Source organism: Syngnathoides biaculeatus, chromosome 3, assembly GCF_019802595.1.
Source record: "Syngnathoides biaculeatus isolate LvHL_M chromosome 3, ASM1980259v1, whole genome shotgun sequence".
In the NCBI taxonomy this organism is placed as follows: domain Eukaryota; kingdom Metazoa; phylum Chordata; class Actinopteri; order Syngnathiformes; family Syngnathidae; genus Syngnathoides; species Syngnathoides biaculeatus.
This window is the reverse complement of record NC_084642.1, coordinates 3831991-3852681: the sequence shown is the minus strand read 5'-3', so window position 1 is coordinate 3852681 and position 20691 is coordinate 3831991. Positions and strand designations below refer to the sequence as shown.

Here is a 20691-nt window from a genome sequence, read left to right as displayed (position 1 = left end):
GCCCATATTCCAACCTGCTTATCCTCACAAGGGCCAGGGGGAAATGTCCCAACTAAGTTCGAGCTCAATGCGGACAACACCCTGAACTGGTCGGCAGTCAGTCGGTGGGCAGATATTAATTTGGTCTATGCACAAATATATGTGGGAGGGTTGCTGTACAGCCCTTAAACTTACTTGCTTTTTTTTTTTTTTTTTTAAAAAACATGTTTACCATCAACTCTTCTCTTTTTTATGTGTGCATTTACCTTTTTCCAGCGTTTTCAATGTTACACTCACTTGCAGTGTGCCATTTTACTTTACATGTTTCAACTATCACGCACAAGTGACTTACCTGAGGCGCGTTAGTGGCGACTAAAAAGGCATTAGTGCGACCAGGGTGGTCATAGTCGTGCATCGCGGCTGCTACATAGAGGGCCATGAGCTCCAGAGCTGGGATGTTCCAAGCCAGGCAGCCGTAGCTGTCATCCGATATGGAGGAACTCTTGGACGAGGCGTACGATATCCTGCCGGGAGAGATCCCGCTGTCTGAGTCTGAAACAGACAGCGTTAATGGATACACGTCAGATGCCCAGGATTGCAACATCAACGTCCCAGCGTCCATGTGACTCACAAAATGCTGCCTACAGGACACTTGCCAGAAATTTGTCAAAACTGGGACGGAATCGTGACAAATACATAGTGGAACCTTCAAAATGTGAACATTTGTAGGTCCATTTGAAAATTTAACACATTTTTTCTCGGAAAAAAAATGCAGACAGTTTGAAGCATCAGGGTGAGTGATGTTTTTCTCAATTATTTTGTTATGCGGTGGTTAACTTCATTTAACACTTGCATATTTGTTTAGAACAGAGTCGGGCAAAGCATCCAACAGTTTACTGCCACTGCTGGATGTACTCGTCAAGTATGGGATGCCCAGCCTGTCTGTGAAATTCAGGTTTGTAAACCATTGCAATGACTAACGGAGCTCTGTAGGTGGCAGCGTTGCATCTCTTTTGAGTGGATGATAATGATTAGAGGATGAATCTCTGCTTGTCACATCAGTTATGAGTGAGAGAAATGCCCAAATATTGGAAGTCGTTCAAATTTAGGCGTCTCACACTCAAACACAGTATGCATATTTATGGTATAAATAGATGACAAATACTATGGATTGAACGAAAAATGCCATTAAAAAAAGATTAAACTCGAGTCATTCGTTAAGTCAGTATCGCTCAGTGTTTAGTAGTTTTAAATAATTGCCATCAAAAAAACTTTCAATTTTCTTTTTGCTGTAAAGGTGTTAAAACTAAAAAACATTTCTGTAAAAGTCATTGTTCTGTTTGACAAGTTTCTTTTCACAAAAAGTGTATATTTTCTGTTTTTTTTGGGGGGGGGGCAGACTGGTGCTTTCGGTGAAAGGTACTTATTTTACAGCTGATTATGAAAATGGAAAAAGAGCAAAAAAATGGCTTCATTAATTTATTTAAAATAACATTAGCAGAATTAACAATGTAAAAAAAATATTTATTAAATTAAATAGAAATATTTAATCCTTAACCTCTTAATAATTTATTTACATGTTTTCCATTGTTTTACTTGCCTATGAATAAGATGGCCTATCTCTCCATTTAAAAAATGTAATGAGCACAAAGAAGTTGAACTTAAAAAAAAGTGTCAAAAACTGACTTTCTACATCATCTGTGCAATTTTAAATTCCAAATGTATACAAAGCAGAGATCACCGAGATTGTGTCTTGCAGGTTCCGGCGTGCTCACCCGTGTCACTTCCGGTCACATGCTCACTGTGGATCTGTTGGAACCCGGGGATTGGTCGAGTGGTCAGGTACCAGACAGCGTGCAGCACGTCAGTCGCGTGGACCCGGTTATGATCTGCGGGCATGACATCCAAAACAATGATCCGTGAGTGGACTGCAACTTTGCAACACGTGTGGGCTACTCAGCCTCATCCAGCAAAAGACATGAGCACATTGCGATGAGACACGAACAAATAATCCACACACATGAAACGTCGACATTTCTGGGTGCCTAGCGCAGTGTGAACACTCACAGGGAATGTCCCTGTAGCCATTTTCCAGAGCAAAGAAGTACGTCATGAACTCCCTCACGGGGATCTTGAAAATTTCAAACAGACACGTATCCTGGAAAAGGGTGTAAGTCACCTGGGGAAATACAGACCGGTTTTACTCAAACGCACCACAACACAAGGCAATCACAGTGCAATAACAAAATCTGTTAACCGTAATTTCCGGCCTATAAGCCACGACTTTTTTCACACGCTTTCAACACTGTTTATGCTTTGGTGCGCCTAATTTGTGCATTTTTTCCAACGGCCGCAAGGGGGCACTCGAGCCGAACAGGTAAGAGTGAGACCGGTGGAATACATGTGCCGAGGAAGTGACTTTTACCGGTCCTTTTAGTGTGGTACTGCCGTGTATGTGTGATTTTTACCGGTATCTTAGCATTAGCATTAGCATGGCGCTCGTGTTAGCATTAAACTTTCTGTGGACTGTCTTTGTAAATATCTGGTGTTTCAATGTGGGCACTTGCGGCTTTTACACAGCTCCGGCGTATGGATGTACCCAATGTTATTTCTTTTACAAACGTACTGGGAGAGGGTTGTAACCAGGTGCACACTCTAGGCCGGGAATTACGGTAATATTTGGAAAAAAAAAAAAAAAAAAAGTGTGTTGGCTACAACTTCAAACCTACGGCAGCTCTGTTGGGGGCAGAACGAAAGGCTACAATAAGCATTTATTAAATGTACCCTTTTATCTAGGCTCCAAATCTGCCTAGTAATGACAACTGACGAGTTTTGACTATGCATACAGTTGACAGACGTGCTGATGGAAACAAACAAACTACAATTAACCTTCCGTAGAGGATATTTACAAGGAGGGGACAAAGATAGTGACCACAGCCTCGACGCACAACAACAAAACAAGAGAAAATGTTTGTATCAGAGTACTAACATAGCTGAGAATTCTTCCGGTCTTTCCTCCTGTTTTGTCCACCAGGTCAAAAATCTGGAAGTTCCAGGTATTCATCCTGTCCATGAGGGCCTCGTGGTCTTCCAGCATCGGGTCTAGCCGGAACTCTTGATCACGCTGGAGTGAAACAACCGAGCGTTATTATGCCTCAATGTGAAGAGTCCTGATGCCCGCCTGATAAAACTGACCCCCGATTCCTGAGTTTGCTTCTCTGCGCCGGGGCTCTGCTCCTCCTCAGCGTGGCCCTGCTTCCCCCTGCCGTCAGCCTCCCCGGGCGAATCCGCTTCCGCGCTCTCCTCCCTGATTAAAGGCTCCCCTTGGAACTCTGGTCCTTCCCCCGCTGCTCGAAACACAAAGCAAAGAAATTCAAATTCAAATGAAATTCATAATTCAGCTTATATAGCTAGAAAAGTTTTGGTCTGAAGGCCTGCAATGGGGAGGTATTTTTCGGTCAACTAAATGTCCGACGGTATCGGGCAAGACTCTGGGCGTCGTGCTACAAGACGCATTTCCGTGTCTTCTCCAACCGACTTAGCATTGAGCAATGCTTAGCTTGACCGGCGATACGGCGACGTAAACAAAAGTCACGTGATTTTATGACGTAGGTGAACGAGCTCTATCGTATCGTCTTAAAATGTATCAATGAAAGGTGTCAATTTCAAGCCATTACATAATGTCTACTATTATAGGGCGCTGTCTTATTCACCTGAGCGTCTGCGTTGGGTCTCGCTGAGGAGCGGCTGATGAAGATCCCCCAAATCGTTGCCGGAAACCCCCTTTGGCATCTGACGCCCGCAGCTGGTGTAGACAAGTCAAGTCTCGTGCGTGACTCCAGTTAAGTACTTTTGAGCATGAAATTCCTGTTATATATTTATTGATTTTTTTTACCTGGTGCAAAGAGGTAAAGCGGAGCTGCGGAATGCCTGCTGGAAGTCGCACGAGCTGAGCAAGTAGCCCAAAGGCTTGTGCAGGTTCAGGTTGAGACTTGGCTTGGTCAGGAAGTCCGCGGTGTCCGGAAACTCCACGGGCGAGCGGTTGACCAGGGACGACGAAGACCCTGCGCCTACAGACGAAGGAGTGTGGCTGGGGGAGGTGACGGGACTCAGACTTGGGGAGGTCCCTGATAAGTGAAAGGAAAAAGCGTTTTATTAGTCAAAACACCTTTCGTGTATTTATTTGTCAGGAACTGTGTACAGAGAGTAAACCCAAGAGTAAAGATGATCTGTGCCAGATAACCGCTTTGAAGCAAATTTCCATATGCAGACCCCCTGGCTAGTAAGAAATAATAAGAAGTGGAAAAATTGGGTTAAAAATAATTAGGAACAGCAAACCTGGTGCAAAGAAACTCCATATTAGTGACGTTGGTTCTCAACTCTGACCATGAAAACCATTACTTTGGCGCCATCTAGTGTAATTGTTTTGTGTTGTTTGGTTTAATTCATTTAAGATGTTATTGAATTCTCCCCGTGCATCATCAAATTGAGTGGAAATATGCTCCTGCTTTTCTAGCCATGCACCCGCTGCAGTTTACTTTGCTTTCACAATTTGCTCGTATCCTATAGTTCAATTACTTAATTTCATTTGTGTAAAGTGTTCGTGTGGTTGTTTGTTTAGCCATGGGTGATGGCACATTAGTTTTTTTTTTTGCCCGCGGGTTACTTAAACTACTATTTTAGTTACTATTATTGATGAATACGGCTGTTTATGTATCATGGGTTCATGACTATGCATCCTAGATGCATGGTTTTTGAGACTTTATCCTAAATGAAATGTTTTGTCGCCATATTGTGGCATGTATATCCAACTACAAACCTTGTTTAAGGAGGAGTATGAATTATTACTATTGTATTTGCATTAGGGCTTAGTTAACATCACTGTACAATGACTACAAATATAAAAAGGTACATACTTATCGCATCTAATTTACACCTGTAACAGTAACAAAATGCATTTCTCCAAAAATAGCCGAGATAGATTGAATCATTCAATCATATTTAGTGGATTGAAGAATACATAGCTAAAATACATCAGTGCTGACAGGTTTGACTTCTGAATAGATATATAATTATATGGAATATAGTATTCCATATATGGAAAAATATGGATATATGGAATATGGAAATGGCATATGGAGAAAAATATATACATATATATTTTTTTTGGTTCCTTTGGAGAAGGTTCTACAATATATAATGGTTTTCAAATCAGCAGGGAATTTGTTCCATTCTTTATAAAAATGCTGAACACACACAGACACACACATGCACGCATATATACACACATTCACAGACATTCATAGTACTGCAATCTAGCGTCAGCCTTGTTGTTTTTTTCTTCTTTTCATACTAAGGTTAGGTGCACAAAATCATATTTTTAAACATGTCTGCAATATGGGCCCCACCTGTTCTCCTGGACCCCGCGTGGTAGGTGAGGGTGACAGAAGACGACCTCTGCTTGGGAATGGTGAGCAGATTTGCGCTCGGCCCGTTGGACAGACCTGAGCTACATGCAAAAAAAAAACAAAAAAAACAAACAGACTTTAAAATGTCACAATTCAGTTGCTTTCACCTCACCATAAATAAGTACACACTCTCAGGGAATCAGATGATGATGTACAGCACTTCCATCTTGTGGAGCAAGACTGTCACTACACGTAATTGCAGTTGTATGTATTCTTCCAGGGCTGCACAGTGTTTCATCTGGTAAAGCATTGGCTTCACAGTTCTGAGGTCCTGGGTTCAATGCCAGGACCTGCCTGTGTGGAGTTTGCATGTTCTCCCCGCGGCTGCGTGGGCTTCCTCCGGGCACGCTGGTTCCCTCCCACATCCCAAAAACATGCCACATTAATGTGAGACTCTAAATTGCCCCTAAATGTGATTAAGAGTGCAGCTGTTTGTCTCTATGTGCCCTGCGATTTGCTGGCAACCCGTTCAGGGTGTGCCCCGCTTCATGCCCCTTGACAGCTGGGATAGGCTCCAGCACTCCCCGTGACCCTCGTGAGGATAAGCGGCAAATAAAATGGGTGGATGGATATATTCTTCCGTAATAATTTTGTCATTCTTCCTGGTCATAGGTTGCTTCATTTAAACTAACTATAGGTTTTTGCTCAAACAATAGTCAACACATTATGAGAAATATCAAAAACTGCATAATGGTATGATTTTAGTCTTTTTTTTTTCCTCCCACCAAATTCTGAATGTGTGAAAAAAGATGTTACATGAGGTGAATCATGTAGCCATTTAGACGTTCATACAAAAATAGATAGTTAAAATGATCATTCAGGGAATGGCAAATGAATTAATTGACTTTTCTGCTACTTGGATTATTATTAATTCAATTATTTTTGGGGGGTATAATAATACACCTTTTGGGGTATATCTGAAGTAAGGTATTTAATTCCAGGCACAAAACCACACTGGCAATAATTGTTTCCAAGGCAAAGATGCAACATGTCTGATACCCCGAGGATCACAGCCACATCCCTTTGTCTTGCAACTTTAACCATTTTTGACTAATAAACCTCATCATACAGTATCTCATTTGAAATGTCTTAACAGACACCTTAAAACTGCAGCCAAATCCGTTGTGTTCAGTGTTTCCATGCTGAGGGATGCCTCAGAATGAGGAAAAATAATTTGGAGAAATGTTTACACAAGAATTGAGTCACTTTGCATCCTTGTGATCATTTATTTTGTCTGGCCACCAGCCAGACACACATTATATTCAATATTTAGATAAAGCGAGTAATAAAAGAATCTACAAAATAAGGAAACCTCCCTGATAGGACAGAGTTGTTTTACAACATGGACATTTAATATCGCTACACATATGCTAATAAACTCAAATAAAAATTCTCAGTTAACACGGATTTTTTAAAAATGATTTTTCAAATGCACTGTGGGTAAAGTTAGGGTAGTCCTTCCACACTAAAAAATGTCTACAAATGCACTGTACGTCCGAGAGGCGCTGAACTCTTAACGAAGTCCGACAGAATGAGGGGCAGCTCGTTTGGGTGTGCAGAAATGCGGTTGTGTGACAAGAGTGGTACCTAATCAAGTTGAGATCTGGATGGGATCTCTTGCCGCTGTTGCGTTCCCATCGTGACGAAAGGGAGTCGTGAGGAGGCAGCACAGAGGAGGAGGAAGAACTCCGTCTGGGCTGAGGAGTCGGGAGGCTGTTTCTGCTGCTCAAACCCTGAAAGGACAAACGCTGTTTATTAGTTTCCAAACATCTTACATTTATGTACTGATAAAACTTGGTTGAAAGTGCCTTTATTGTGACAAAATCTACTTTCAGACTTTTGTCATTTTGCATTCTATAGTGCAATTTCCCAACATAATGGAGAAGAAATTATTTACTCAATGTGCTGAATATAGCAGAAAAAATGTATTTAAAAAAGGATGCCCTACATATCAGCAACCCAACAGAAACGTACCTCTTAAATAAAAAATAAAACAATCCACAGTTATGACAATCTGATTCTAATGTTAAAATACATCCACAAATGAGATTTAGCACAACTAAGAGAATGGAGTGAGGCCAAAAAAATACAGTACAGTATTTATTTTACCAAAAATAAATACCTACATGGATGTAGATGTTTCATAAAAGTTGTTCAAGTCAGATTCTAATAATCATGTCTTCTGAATGATCATGAAAACTCATAATTTCATCAGAATTGAGAAAAAAAAGACCATTGTGAGCCAGTTTGAGATTTTATATTACTTGTGAAAATTAAGTATAATCCAAATAAATAAATCTGTGTTGCAAATCCTGTTACAATTTTCCCACAGTGGAGTATCAATAATGGGCATTACGCAAATTTGCTTATTACGCTCCTCTGGTGGTACGCAAAAGAATCACTGTTCAAGTACAGTCCGGCTGTTTTTATCTTTAGAGTAAAATTAATTTGCATTTCATCCTTAAGAACCATTTTCTGTTTTTAATTTTCATTAAGGTACGATTTAACTTTACTTTTATCCAAACAAGGACCCAGAAGATCAGGATAAAGAGATGGTGTGACATATTTTAGTTGACTTGCATTTGGGCCGAGTGGGGCTTTTCACGTGATGTCATGAGTCACATGACTTTTGTTTACCACGCCCACTGGACGCCAAAACTACAATACAACCCGCGTGATCTTTTTGTGAATATTGGCTCGCTTATAAGCGTGTTACGGCCTTTTCATGGTGGTATTTCGTTCTGTGACTTATGGTTGTAAGAACAGACAGAAAAAGGGGTCTGACACTTCAGGCATTGTTTACCTTTTGCTGGGCATTCAGCTAATTTACTGCGGTATCCTCCAAACTTGTTCCATATTTTTACGGAGGTCTTTGGGCTGACAATATGACCACCAGCACCCGCAGTGACACTTTGCTTTCCAGGTTTGCGGTGGATAACGTGAACCTCGTGGCTGTCGCTCGCCATAGCCTTTAGCTGCACTTTTGATAACTCGGCGCGAGCTGGCTATGTCCATCGCTTTTTTTTTTCGAGCATGAGCGCCAGCCTCTGGCTGAGTTGGTAGCGAAAACTATGCGGTCTCTGACCATCTCATCGCTGTTTGTGTAGTTACAGTCTTTAACCAACAGCTAAAGTTCTGTTATTAAGTGCTCACATGACTAGCTAATATGGGGTTTGCTTTCAAGGTGAGGTAATCAGAGAATTTTTCATAATAACATTTTAACAACTTATCTTCGTCCCCGGATCGCTGATCCACAGCAAGGGGAAACTGCACTTTTCCTCTCCAGCTCTGTTTTTAAGCGGTCTCGTGAACACGAGTTCGGCGTGTTGCGTGCATCTCCGCCACGCATTTGGTAAATTGGACGAGTTGGGTTCGTTCATTTTTTCTTTCTTTCCTGCGAGTCCGTAGTTATACTTCCGTCACTCTGACACCATGTTATGATCTTGCTGTCGTGTTATTGAATAACGTAGAATAACGTGGGTGATATTTATTGCCACCCCCCCCCCCAACCTCTCTAGCTCACTTAGTTATTGTCCTGTCTCATCGCTCCCCGCTGACGTTGACACAATGCTCTCGAGTTTCACATGTGGCTTCTTTCTTTATTCCTCACGCCAGCACAAGTGCCTCAATCACTTCTGGTTACTGTGTTCGTTTGTCAAAGGACTTTCATGATAAAAGATCAAACGATAACAAGAGGCAAAACATTACAGTAAACATTTATCGCTTCCTAGCCATGATGTGTAGACATGATCTTGCCGTCCAAAACAAACAAACAAACACGTGGTCGGCGTGACGTCAGCAAAAACTATCTATTACAATCACCTCCAGGTTGTAAGTGCAATAGTAATGCCCGGGACGTGATTTTGTCGAGTTTAAATATTCACAATGGTTCTACCAAGCTTTGGGTCTGCATGCTAGTCAATGACAATGTAGTTTTGGTCATGTATTTTCAGAACAACACCACTGACGTGTATACACACCTTTATGGTTTTGCGTTCACTCCTCTCTACCGAGTCATCCACCTCGTCACAGGGGTAGAATCCGGGGAAAGGGGTGAAAGGGTTGACCCTGGGGCGACACGACCCTGAGAAGGTCCCCATGAGGCTGGAGACGTTGTGCAGGGTTGAGGTGGCGTGCGGTGACAGGGACGAGTCCATCAACAGTTCTGACACCAGGTTCCTGGCCTCGTTGATGACTGACAGGTCCACGCCGTTGCCGCTCGCCGCGCCCTGACGCCCGTTAAGGAGGAACAGAACGTTAAGGAAGCCATCGGCGATTCACATTAATGCGTTCATGTTCGCAAGAAGACATGACTCGTTTGAAAAACACTTTTGGCCCATTGTTTAATGTTCACGTAACCACGACTACAGCTTCAGACACATCATTGCATGCAAACTCCTCGTTTTGAAAACAATGCACTCTCGGCGTGATCGTGGTTACAGTAACTAGCTGGGAAAGAACATGGAAGCCACACTAAAAAGAAAAAAAAAAATACTATGAGAATAAAGTCACAATTGTAAGAATAAAGTCTCGAGTTTCAACTTGATGAAAAATACCAAGACCTGCATAGAGATATGGACTAGTTGTAGTCTTGTAAAGATATACTTTAGAATAATAATCAAAATGATCAATGCTTGATAATATCGAGACCACCAACAGTATGAACATCTTCTTAGTATTGTGAAAGTTAATTGTGTTGCTGGGAGATGACAGTGGTTCAACCTGTAGGTAAGTTATGTATTTCTAAAATAAATATTCAAAATCATACAACTTTGTGAGACTTTCTTAGCCCTGTAAAACACACTGAAAACACTCATTATGTTGCGTTTGCTGTTTTCAGTCACATCAGCAAATATGTTTGTCATTGGGTAAATTAAGTCTTTATTTAATCTAGCATACATATTTGGGGAAAAACCACGAAAAAAAAAATAAAATGATGTTCCAAAGAATGAGGAACTCCTGACCTGCAGCAGATATGCTAAACACTATTGCGCCATCCTGTCTAACATTATAACTTTTATCCTCAAATAATTTGAAGTAGGGTCCAAAGAAGCAATAATTTTAACTTGAAAAGTTTCAACTTCTTTCTCAACTTGGTCACCCATCACTACCTTGAAAATTTACATGCAATGCACTTTCTTTTTTTTTTTTTTTTTTTAAATCATGCTCATTTGCAAAAGCAAATGTTTTTGCAGTGTATTTGTACCGTATTTTTCGCACTGTAAGGCGCACCTAAAAGCCTTTAATTTTCTTAAAAGCCGACAGTGCGCCTTATAATCGGGTGCACCTTACATATGAATCAATATTGCGCCTTTAGTGCAGGTCCATTTAATGGATGCACAACGTAACCCCAGCCTCTACTGTAGCGTCTATTTAATGTGCCTTCTAATGCGGTGCGCGTTATAGATGAAAATAATATAAGCCATGCATTGAAGGTACGCCTTATAGTACGTAAAATGCGGTATTTACTTGCTCAACAATAGAGTCTGCGTAATTTTAAAGTAGATAAAGTCATATAAAATACCAGAAAATATACAGAAGTAGCAATATTAAAGCAACGTGTTAGAGTTCCCCCAAAATTGTCCTATTATAATAGTAATAATAATAATAATAAATAAATAAATAAATAAATAATATACGTTCATCTGAGATGACACGCTGTGGCGACCCCGAAAGGGACAAGCCGAAAGAAAGAAACTAGAAAGAAAACGGGACTTTGAACCGTGGGAGCACATTTCTTTGACACAGTAAACAAATAGTTCCTAGAGGAGCAGAAATGTCTGAGTGCGATAAAATGTGGCAAGTCAACAATGTCAAGGTCATTATGTGTCAGGTTTCAAACAGCATGTGTGTGTGTGTGTGTGTGTGCGCAAGAGTAGTAGTACCAGCAATCGGTTACTTAAAGCCAGCTTTTATTAGCCTCAATAAGCTGGTACGTCTACCTCTATGTGCAATGTGAGCTATTACTGACCTGATACTGTGGCTTGTACCAGTGTTTAAGATCCCAGTCCCACAGGATCATCTGAAAAGAAGAGTCACAAAAGTACTTACAAAAGAAGTGGGTGCTCATAGCAGTGAGTATAACATTTACTGGCTGATATAAACATAATATTGCAGCTTTTCACAGTGAGGGCAAGGGCAGGTCGGCGTTAGACAGCCTTCTGTTGGTCCATTCTATTTGTCATTTAAATACACCGCGTAGTAAGCGTTGACATCAAAATTTGTTGCACAGCATGTTACACTTCCCATGACAGGTACGGTGACGGGTACTGCCTTACTGAAAGTGGACTGAGGAAGCAAACCACCAAACCACAGCGTTGCATCTACAATAGAGCTATGAGATCTTATCTGGCAGCAACTACGTCAATCGGCCGCATTTCCATGTTATCTGTTAGTAACCAAACTGCACTTGCGCTCCAGAACATGAATACAGTTAGCGTTGGACCAGGTTGCATAACACAACACCGCTTGGCCTCAAATGACCCAATCTGATGTCTAGATGTTGTCTAACTTCACGTAGAACTCCCTATGTAATATATTGCTCAAACGTTGTCGTCAAAACTTATGAACACCATCATATTTTGCTCGGTTTGGATGCAAACGCAAGGTTTCAGAGATTCAAAATGTACGTGGGTCGTTCCAGAATTGGAGTCACTCCGGTACCACTTCACAAGTGAAAGGAATATCAATGAGGGAATTTCTACGTAGTGACTTTGGTGGATAGGCAATGGCCTCTCAGCCAGGCAGTTAATGGCTTTCCCTTTTCTTTAGATTACAAAGGAATTATTACATCAGTGGCCTCTAAATTGGAGCATAAATAGTTGATTTTTCCAGACAAACACTGGCTAGTTTAACCTAACTAAAGGCCACTTTACACTCCCGCAGTTGACAACGGCCCTGTTACATCACATGACCTACGCCTTGGCCACCGCCCCCAGCCACTCTGCGTAACTTTTGTGTAGCCTGCAAAATACACATGAAAAAAGAGCTTCAAAGCTCATCTCTCACGATTGCCTCGTTTAGGTACTCACCGTTCCTCCCGGCTTTACATACGACCTACATCGCTGCCTTCTCGATCAATTTTGCAGTATAATTAAACGTATCACCTGGTCATTTAGGTCCATTTGTTCAAGCAGAAACGTTTCCACATCGACTTTGTTGTTGCTTTGTTGCATGTTACGGAAAGGAAAGAAAAAACTGGTATGGGTATTGACCAAAAGGAAACACCACCCGATGGCATCTTAGCCAATACCAGCCATAGCGAAACCTCTGACTTGGAGGAGAACTGCAGTACATTTTCAAACCTGAGTACGTGCGTTGCGCTCGAATATGAACGCAAACTACGCGCAGGAGACCCGCAGTGATGTCAGCACGGTCGCCACACGCACGAGTATAAAGAAGCCTTAAGCCTCGTTTCCTCCCGTCTTCAAATGCTGGAACGATCCATGTTTTTTAACAAAGACTTTTATGTATTTACAGTAGTCCAGTGTGCTAACAACCCCGTCAAACAGCCATCATCATGTTTCTCTCCTCTAGCCACAAGAGGCCAAGACACCCGTTTGTTTATCTGCTTAGTGCAGTGTTTCCCAGCCTTTTGTTGACCAAGGGACATATTTTATCTGAGAAAATTCAGACGCCATAAAACTGTCACAAAGGTATAGCAGAGAACATTTACACAGGACTGAAAAAATGCTCACTTCCTCTCAATTTACTCACAAACTTACTGAGTGGAAAATCTTGGGCTACTGAGTTGAACACCGAACTATCATGTAAATAGATTACCAGTCATAAATATGTTTTGGACCAATTCAGTGATTTTTTTTTTTTTTATATATCTGAAGTAGCGCAACACAAATATAATAAGTAATTTCACCGATTAGATGCCCACACAAAGTTGCCCCCCCCCCATAACAGTGTTAACGAGCTTCACACGCTGCATGCGCCAAGAGCAGTACAGATTGTTCCATAGATGAGTGGCTCAAATCCATCTCCTCTAATCACGTGCCGCTTCATTGATCAAAGTGGCATGTTGGGGTTTGTCATCAGAATCTGGACAATGGGGCCAAATATTTAATACTCCAAATAAGCCCTGCCATGGCAACCAGAGACAGAGGTCACAGGCCAGCAAAGGGTGGGGAGAGAAAAGAACCACGGCAATGAGATGGTGGGAGATGGCCAGGGGACTGAGTACAGTTCTTGGTCTTCCTGCACGTCTACAAAGCTCCATAGATTATCTGGAACAGATCTGTAGAAGTGGAGGGCTATAATTTGCAAAGAACACATGGGTGAAAAGAGGAAGTACTGAAATTACAGAAATAGGCCACTTTTTTTTTCAAGTTACTAGCCGTCGCTTGGTTGGTTGGTTGGTTGGTTGGTTGGTTGGAGAGTGTGGTAAGGAAGTGAAGAAACGGGTCCAAGCGGGGTGGAAGGGATGGCGGAAGGTGTCTGGTGTTCTATGTGACAGGAGAGTCTCCGCTAAGATGAAGGGCAAAGTCGATAAAACAGTGGTGAGGCCGGCCGTGATCTACGGATTAGAGACGGTGGCACTGAAGAGACAAAAGGAAGCAGAACTTGAGGTAGAAGAAATGATGATGTTGAGGTTCTCGCTCGGAGTGAGCAGGTTGGATAGGATTAGAAATTAGCTCATTAGAGGGACAGCCAAAGTTGGATGTTTTGGAGACAAGGTTAGAGACATGTTCAGAGGCGAGAGAGTGAGTATATTGGTAGAAGGGTGCTGAGGATGGAGCTGCCAGGCAAAAGAGCGAGAGAAAGACCTCAGAAAAGGTTGATGGATGTTGTGAGGGGAGGACATGAAGACTGGGGGTGTTAGAGAGGAAGATGGACGAGATAGGCTTATCTGGAAGAAGATGACACACTGGGGCGACCCCTAATCGGGACAAGCCAAAAGGAAAAGAAGAAGAAGGCTAGTCGTTGCTTGGTTGTACTTTTGTCCACTTCTGAAATGGGACAAACTAAAGAATCCATTCAGTCATCCATTTTCTGAGGCGCTTATCCTTACAAGGGCCACGCAAGTGCTAGAGCCTACCCCATCTATTTTCTGGCAGGAGATGGGGTACACCCTGAATGGGTTGCCAGCCAATTGCAGGGCACACATAAACAACAATTCACACTCACTTTTGCACCTAGGGGGAATTTAGTGTCTCCAATTATTGCATATTTTGGGGAAGCGTGAGAGAGAAAAACCCACGCAGGCACAGGAAAAATATGCAAACTCCACACAGGCGAGGCTGGGATTTGAACCCCTTGTCTTCAGAACTGTGAGGCAGATGCTGTAACCAGTCACGGCACTTAGCTGGAATATATCAATGGCATTTCAATTCATTTCAATAGGTGACAGAACGAATTCAACACATTACACAGGGAGTTAGCATGCAATGCCAATTTTGGGGCTAGGTTAGATGAGCGAGTGCTACGATTTGTGGAAAAGTGGGGCTAATATTGTTTTTGTATTGACCTTTGAATTGTGTCAGCTCACAAACATGAATCCCGGTCAACTCCTAAAGTAACTTCTAATAAATTAATCAGTCATCTAATTGGATTTAGTTAGTTGTAAAATAATCAGTAAAATAACTTGATTTTCAGTAATCAGATTACTTTTTCAAGGTAATGGTTGCCACGCTCGTAGCAACTTAAGAGATATAATGAATAGCATTCCAAGGCTCACTTTAACTTCCATTATTTCCAAGGGGGAAATAATTTGGTTGGTTGGACTTTGCAGGACCAAAGAGATTCTGCCGTAATTCTGCTGACCTGCTTTCTTGATGATCCAGAAACAAGAAAAGCTGGTGCCACCATGACCACCTGTGTCACAACACACAGCTTAGTGTATGTGCTGAACAAGGGGGACCTTTCAATTCATTGAACAGGAGATATTTTCTTTAGAAATGTTATGACAACATGACATGATGGTATAGACGCGGTGAGAGCCAACTAAGCTGTTCTCACATGCCGACACGCTTCCGTAACAACAATGCAATACTTCTCACGCCGAACACATTCGGGGCGCACAGGGACATGCTTACAATCTGAAGTCGTAAGCAAACATATGTTACCGCCTCTAATTGCTGCACTTGCGCCTCAGCACATAGTAAATCACTTGTGTTTGTGCATTTTATCAGCATTCACAAAATTGGTAGCACATTGACAGCCGCATACAAAAAAAAAAAAAAAAAAATCATGCTGACCTTCGGGCACAAAGTACAACATTGGGGGAAAAATGTACTGGACGTGAGAGCAACCGTAAATATCTCAAAACAGGATTGAATAAACTTGTGCAAGCTATAAGAGGGCCAGCTAGTTGCACCTGTGTGTCATATTGGCGAGGCTGTAGCACCGTGGTGTGAGAGGAGGGACCTTGCTCAAACGGATAAAAACATTCTAACTAGAGCGTGTGCGCCCGGGAGGGTGGGCCACAGAAAAGGTATCAATGGCGGGCAGGACGTTTGTATGGAAGGGGGGGGGCGGCCGCGCTGACGTCAACCTGCAGCGGCGCGCGCTGATAATGAGGACTGAGCTCCGGCTGCCAAAACACGCACAGGCAGGAAAGAAAAATGATATGGAAAAGAACATAAGAAATTGATGACAATACGCAATTTGTGTTTGTGTTCTGTTCCAGAAGTTCCACAAGACCAGGGAGGGGAAAAATGCCCTATTTCACCTCATTTCAATATCTTCATCTTAAGGGTTTGCTCACTTTTGCGGCCAGAGGTTTCAACGTTGATGGCATTTTAGAGGACAGTATATTAGTGTTGAAAACTGACATTGGAGAAAAGTCTCATTTCTTGAGAGTTGTCCCATTAAAAGATACTGCATAATAAAATGTTTACAAAAATCTGACAAGTGTACTCTTTTTTTTTTTTTTTTTTTTTTTTTTACAAGAGACTGTAGCCTTGAGGTTGCCAGAATGAGTCACGTCATAAGGCACCGTGCTAAACCTGCGAATTGCTGGCCAACGGTGTGATCAAAGGAGGAAGTGCAGCGTACTGCTGACGTGTTTTCTGACGTCTATAAAAATGTGAAATTCATGCTCAATTCAATAAAGTGTAACCTCAAGGCAGGACTCGATTTGCTTTCAAATGCTGGCCAAGAGTCAATTTGATGGGATTAAAAAGAAAAAAAAAATGGAAAAATATTATATTGCATTCTGATTTCTGACTGTCACCATCATCAAGCCTTTAGTATCTGTAGAGGTAATGTTTTAAGAAACATTTTCACAAGTTCAACGGCCACATACCGCGTACTAGTAGTGCATTAAAATGGTTTTAAAAAAAAAAAAAAAAAAAAAAAAAAGCTTCACTCTTAACCATAATGACAATGGAGTGTGTCATAAAACTATATTTTATATGTATATATAAGTATAAAATTACTTTGGAGATGTGGCACACCTATCATTTCAAAGTCATTTAATTCAAGTTAACCAATATGATATTCAAAACTCAAAAAGAAAAAAAAACTTCCTTTGAAGACAAGTGATGACATGTATAGCAGCGGAGGAAAGCAGAGTAGTACATTTTCTAGCAACAAAATGGACAAACAACGTAGAAATTCGACAAAGAAAAGACTGAATGTGCATGTGGACAATCCCTTACAGAAAGAAGAAAAAAAAGATAAATGTGTTTGAAGTAACAAGCGTTCAAAGCACTCCACAAGCAGCTGTCTGGATCGTGTGACGCCAGCGAATGTTCATTATCCCTCAAACAGGAAACAAGAACAGGAAGCGTATTATTTTTCCAGTCATAGAGCCCTGGAAATGAACCCTTGAATTTAACCTTGCCAATGACTGCATATTCTGATGACTGCTATGTTAATCTGCTGGTTTTTTTTTTTTTTCTTTGAGTCATTCATTGTTTTTGTAGGCCAACTGATTCCCTGGTGACTTAGTCCAATGACTGCATGTCATGTGAGGTCAAAAATAAAGAATATACACAGTGGATTGCACAAGAATGTTGGGAAGAAACCTTGTGTTCTGTTCCCCCATTCCTCCTGCCTTCCGGTGCAGTCGACATGCAAATGACATGACTGCAGGGTTGCGCAATTTTCAATCAGCGTTTTCTCGACTCACTGCAAATCCGCGGGTCAATCGGACGTTCGAAGCGGTCCAAGTGACGGGTAAAAAAAAGTCCTTGATGAGGGAAAATAGCCAAGCAAAATGTCATCCTTTGCTTTGACACACAATCTTCCAAAACTGCTCCCTCACATTGTCCAGTGCACTTGCTCGCTATGTGTCCTAGTTGGATCGGCGCCAATGAGTTTAATATACACTGCAGATAAAGTCAGCATCCAAAGAATTCCCACAAGTGGGGTCCATGACAGAGGGTTCATGTTTGATGCTCTTGTTTTAAAATCTCAAGTCTCTGGAACTCATGTAAAGTCATATCCAACACAAATGAAGATCATCTATTATTCTGTACTTTCAAAAGCATTTCCTCTTCCCATAACATTCAATTAGTTCTCAATGTTCTTTTCTGTAGGCCTCACACAGTTGTTATTGTGTTCGTAGTCCAGGCTAAAACCACAGACGTGTCAGCTAACACCAAGACAAACATTAACAGCTACGCACTGAACTTGATTCGTTGTGACAAATTTATGAAAAAGGTTGATATGTTAACAGTCCACCAAAATGTCCTCATCGTTTTGCAGGAAGCCAAAATTCTATACAGGGGCATTGAAAAGTGGAAATACTTTTTGGAGTATTATCATCACTACTTAAATACTACCAGTTGTTTTCCACTGGAGGCTGAATACACCCTCTGATAGATGCCATTTAAAACAGATAACAATTCCTTTTTTTTTTTTTTAAATTATTATTTTCACAACTTTAGTCGAATGTCCTTAGGTTGACTGATACATTCCAAAACACATGAGGAAAAATTCCTCAAAAGCGGCAAAACTCCAGAAGTTGAATCACAATCACGGCACGCTACTTGTTTTGAGCTCGCCATTTCATGTCCTTTTGTTTTTGCCCTTTTTTCTTTATCTGTTTTGGTGATGCTGTCACAAAGACTGTGTTATGACGTCCCTTATCGAATTTGAATAAGCTGTTACATTGTGGCAATGTCGCAACAAAAGTTGTCCATGTTCTTGTCCTGAATAATAACGACAATATGGCTAAAGCGTACATTAGTCGACAAAAAAAAAAAAACAACAACACTACACTCACATGAATTACACTTATGTATTATAATTGTTGTTATTATTACTATGTTATTATAATAAAATTTGTACAACGTGTTAAGCAGTTTAGCCTTTTTTCCTTAAAGGGGAAATCCAGCGCTTTGCATGAACAATGTATCCAGGTCATGTAATATGTACCATATTTTTGACAATGTGATGTTAAATCCTCTTTCATTGAATAATGTTTTGAGAAGATTTTTATCGACAATTACGAATTTTCAGGGGCGCTGCCATTTTCGCGACTCACATGACCTACGACGTGTACCATGCCGTTCCAAACGCTGGATTACATGGGACACCATTATGCCCAGCGCCGATGTCTCGGATTTATCCTCATCTAATGAAGAAATAGCCGTTTCGGTTGATCGGGAGGACGGAGGAATACTTCCATACAGATATGAACCTGTGGCTGTAATTAATGTTGAACATTCGAATGGTTCTTCGGGCGGAACGACACGGAGTCTGACTACTCTGTGGCCTACACGCAACATAAGTGCGTAAACAAAGGCCCACTGGCGCTCCGGGCCGGATTCTCTTTCTTCATCAGATGAGGACAGTACACGTCACATCTGCGCACGTAGGTCATGTGACTCGCGAAAATGGCAGCGCCCCTGAAAATTCACAATAGTTGATAAAAAAAATCTTCTCAAAACACCATGAAATGAGAGAGGATTTAACATCACATTGTCAAAAGAGGGTACATGTTACATGACCTATTGGATACACTGTTCATGCGAAGCACTGGATTTCCCCTTTAAGGGTTTTAGAGTCTCAACTCTTTTGGCATAACGTAGTTAAGGCCTGCAGATAAGTGGACGTATATGGATGAACGGGTGGTTAAGCTGAAAGCGGAATCATTTTTGTGACGCGAACAAAACTGTTTCAAGTATAGAGTTGATTTCATATCCGGCCATCATTCTCTGACAGCTAATTTGTCCTAACCTTTAAAGCTGTGCACTGTATTGAAATGAGACACCCTACAGCCGAGAGGAAACCCCCACGCCCCTTTGGGTTTTGGGCCTGGGTTTTATCACAATGCACAATTTTCCTGCCTCTGTGTTCATGCTCCAGGGGCTACTTTTAGTTGAGATTGTGCATTTTCAGGAATACTCCAAATTAGAGACTAAACTTTACATCCTTCAATTGTTTGGGCTCCTTGAATCGGTACCTGTCAACTCAATCGGTGTAGACTATCAATTCATGTTGTCTGGATACATTTACAAAATCCATATGGGGCTAAAACAATTTGTATGCTACTTAAGCAGGGATTTCTAGCTGACGACTGACAAATTTCCAAAGATTTAAAAACAAAGACAAGATAACTTTTTTAAAAATGACAAGTCAGAATGATCCATCCATCCTAATCCATCGCTTATCCTCATTTGGGTCACGGGCGTGCCGGTGCCTATTCCAGCGAGAGGCGGGGTGCACCCTGAACTGGCTGCCAGACAATCGCAGGCCACAGACAGTATAAACAAACACATTCACACCTTCGGGCAATTCAGTCTTCAAGTAACTTATCAGTCGTGTTTTTGAAAAGTGGAAGGAAATTGGGAAATCCAGAATAACATGTTGCAAAATTCATCCTATTTTAATTTTTTGCACTCAATTTCTGGTGTGAGTATAAATTTCTGGCGACACTATTAAACCGTGAAATGGATTTGGTCATCTTATGGCCAGACCTGAGATTGCTGACTTTATGACTTAAGCTCACTCTTTTTAAATAATATAACATGCACTTTTTGTCAGGCGGCTGCTGGAATATCAGACCTAATCACCTTTTGCAAAAGTGGTTTGCTCCTACATTTGGACTGAAAATGGCACCTAATTTTGCAAAGCAAAATGGAGACTTACTGAGTGCTGTTACCTTTTGCAACTTTTCGCCAATCAACATAAAACAGAAATACAAAATTGCCAAAGACGGAGCCATGAGACGGCAATATCTTAGAGTGCAATCTGAACGTTTTGTGCCTTTTCTAAGGGGTGAAGCTTTCACCTCGAGGTTTGCAGATCTGATTTCAGTAGTAGTCCAGCAACGCTACCACTTTTT

At 41.4% G+C, this 20691-nt stretch overlaps 1 protein-coding gene across 3 annotated transcripts in view; it reads right to left on the bottom strand.

Annotated features, from left to right (window-relative positions):
- pde3b (phosphodiesterase 3B) overlaps positions 1–20691 on the bottom strand; it is a 53750-nt gene that overhangs the window by 10283 nt on the left and 22776 nt on the right. For all 3 annotated transcript variants that reach the window (XR_009794144.1, XR_009794145.1, XM_061814182.1), the window contains exons 2-12: positions 11419–11469; positions 9428–9676; positions 7035–7180; positions 5388–5488; positions 3875–4106; positions 3693–3784; positions 3175–3326; positions 2969–3103; positions 2047–2158; positions 1755–1868; positions 332–531 (exon numbers count right to left, since the gene is read on the bottom strand). Coding sequence is in view for 1 of the 3 variants with exons in the window: in XM_061814182.1 (XP_061670166.1) it covers positions 332–531; positions 1755–1868; positions 2047–2158; positions 2969–3103; positions 3175–3326; positions 3693–3784; positions 3875–4106; positions 5388–5488; positions 7035–7180; positions 9428–9676; positions 11419–11469 (1584 nt within the window). In the remaining 2 variants the exon portion in view is untranslated. The remainder of the gene's footprint in view (positions 1–331; positions 532–1754; positions 1869–2046; positions 2159–2968; positions 3104–3174; positions 3327–3692; positions 3785–3874; positions 4107–5387; positions 5489–7034; positions 7181–9427; positions 9677–11418; positions 11470–20691) is intronic.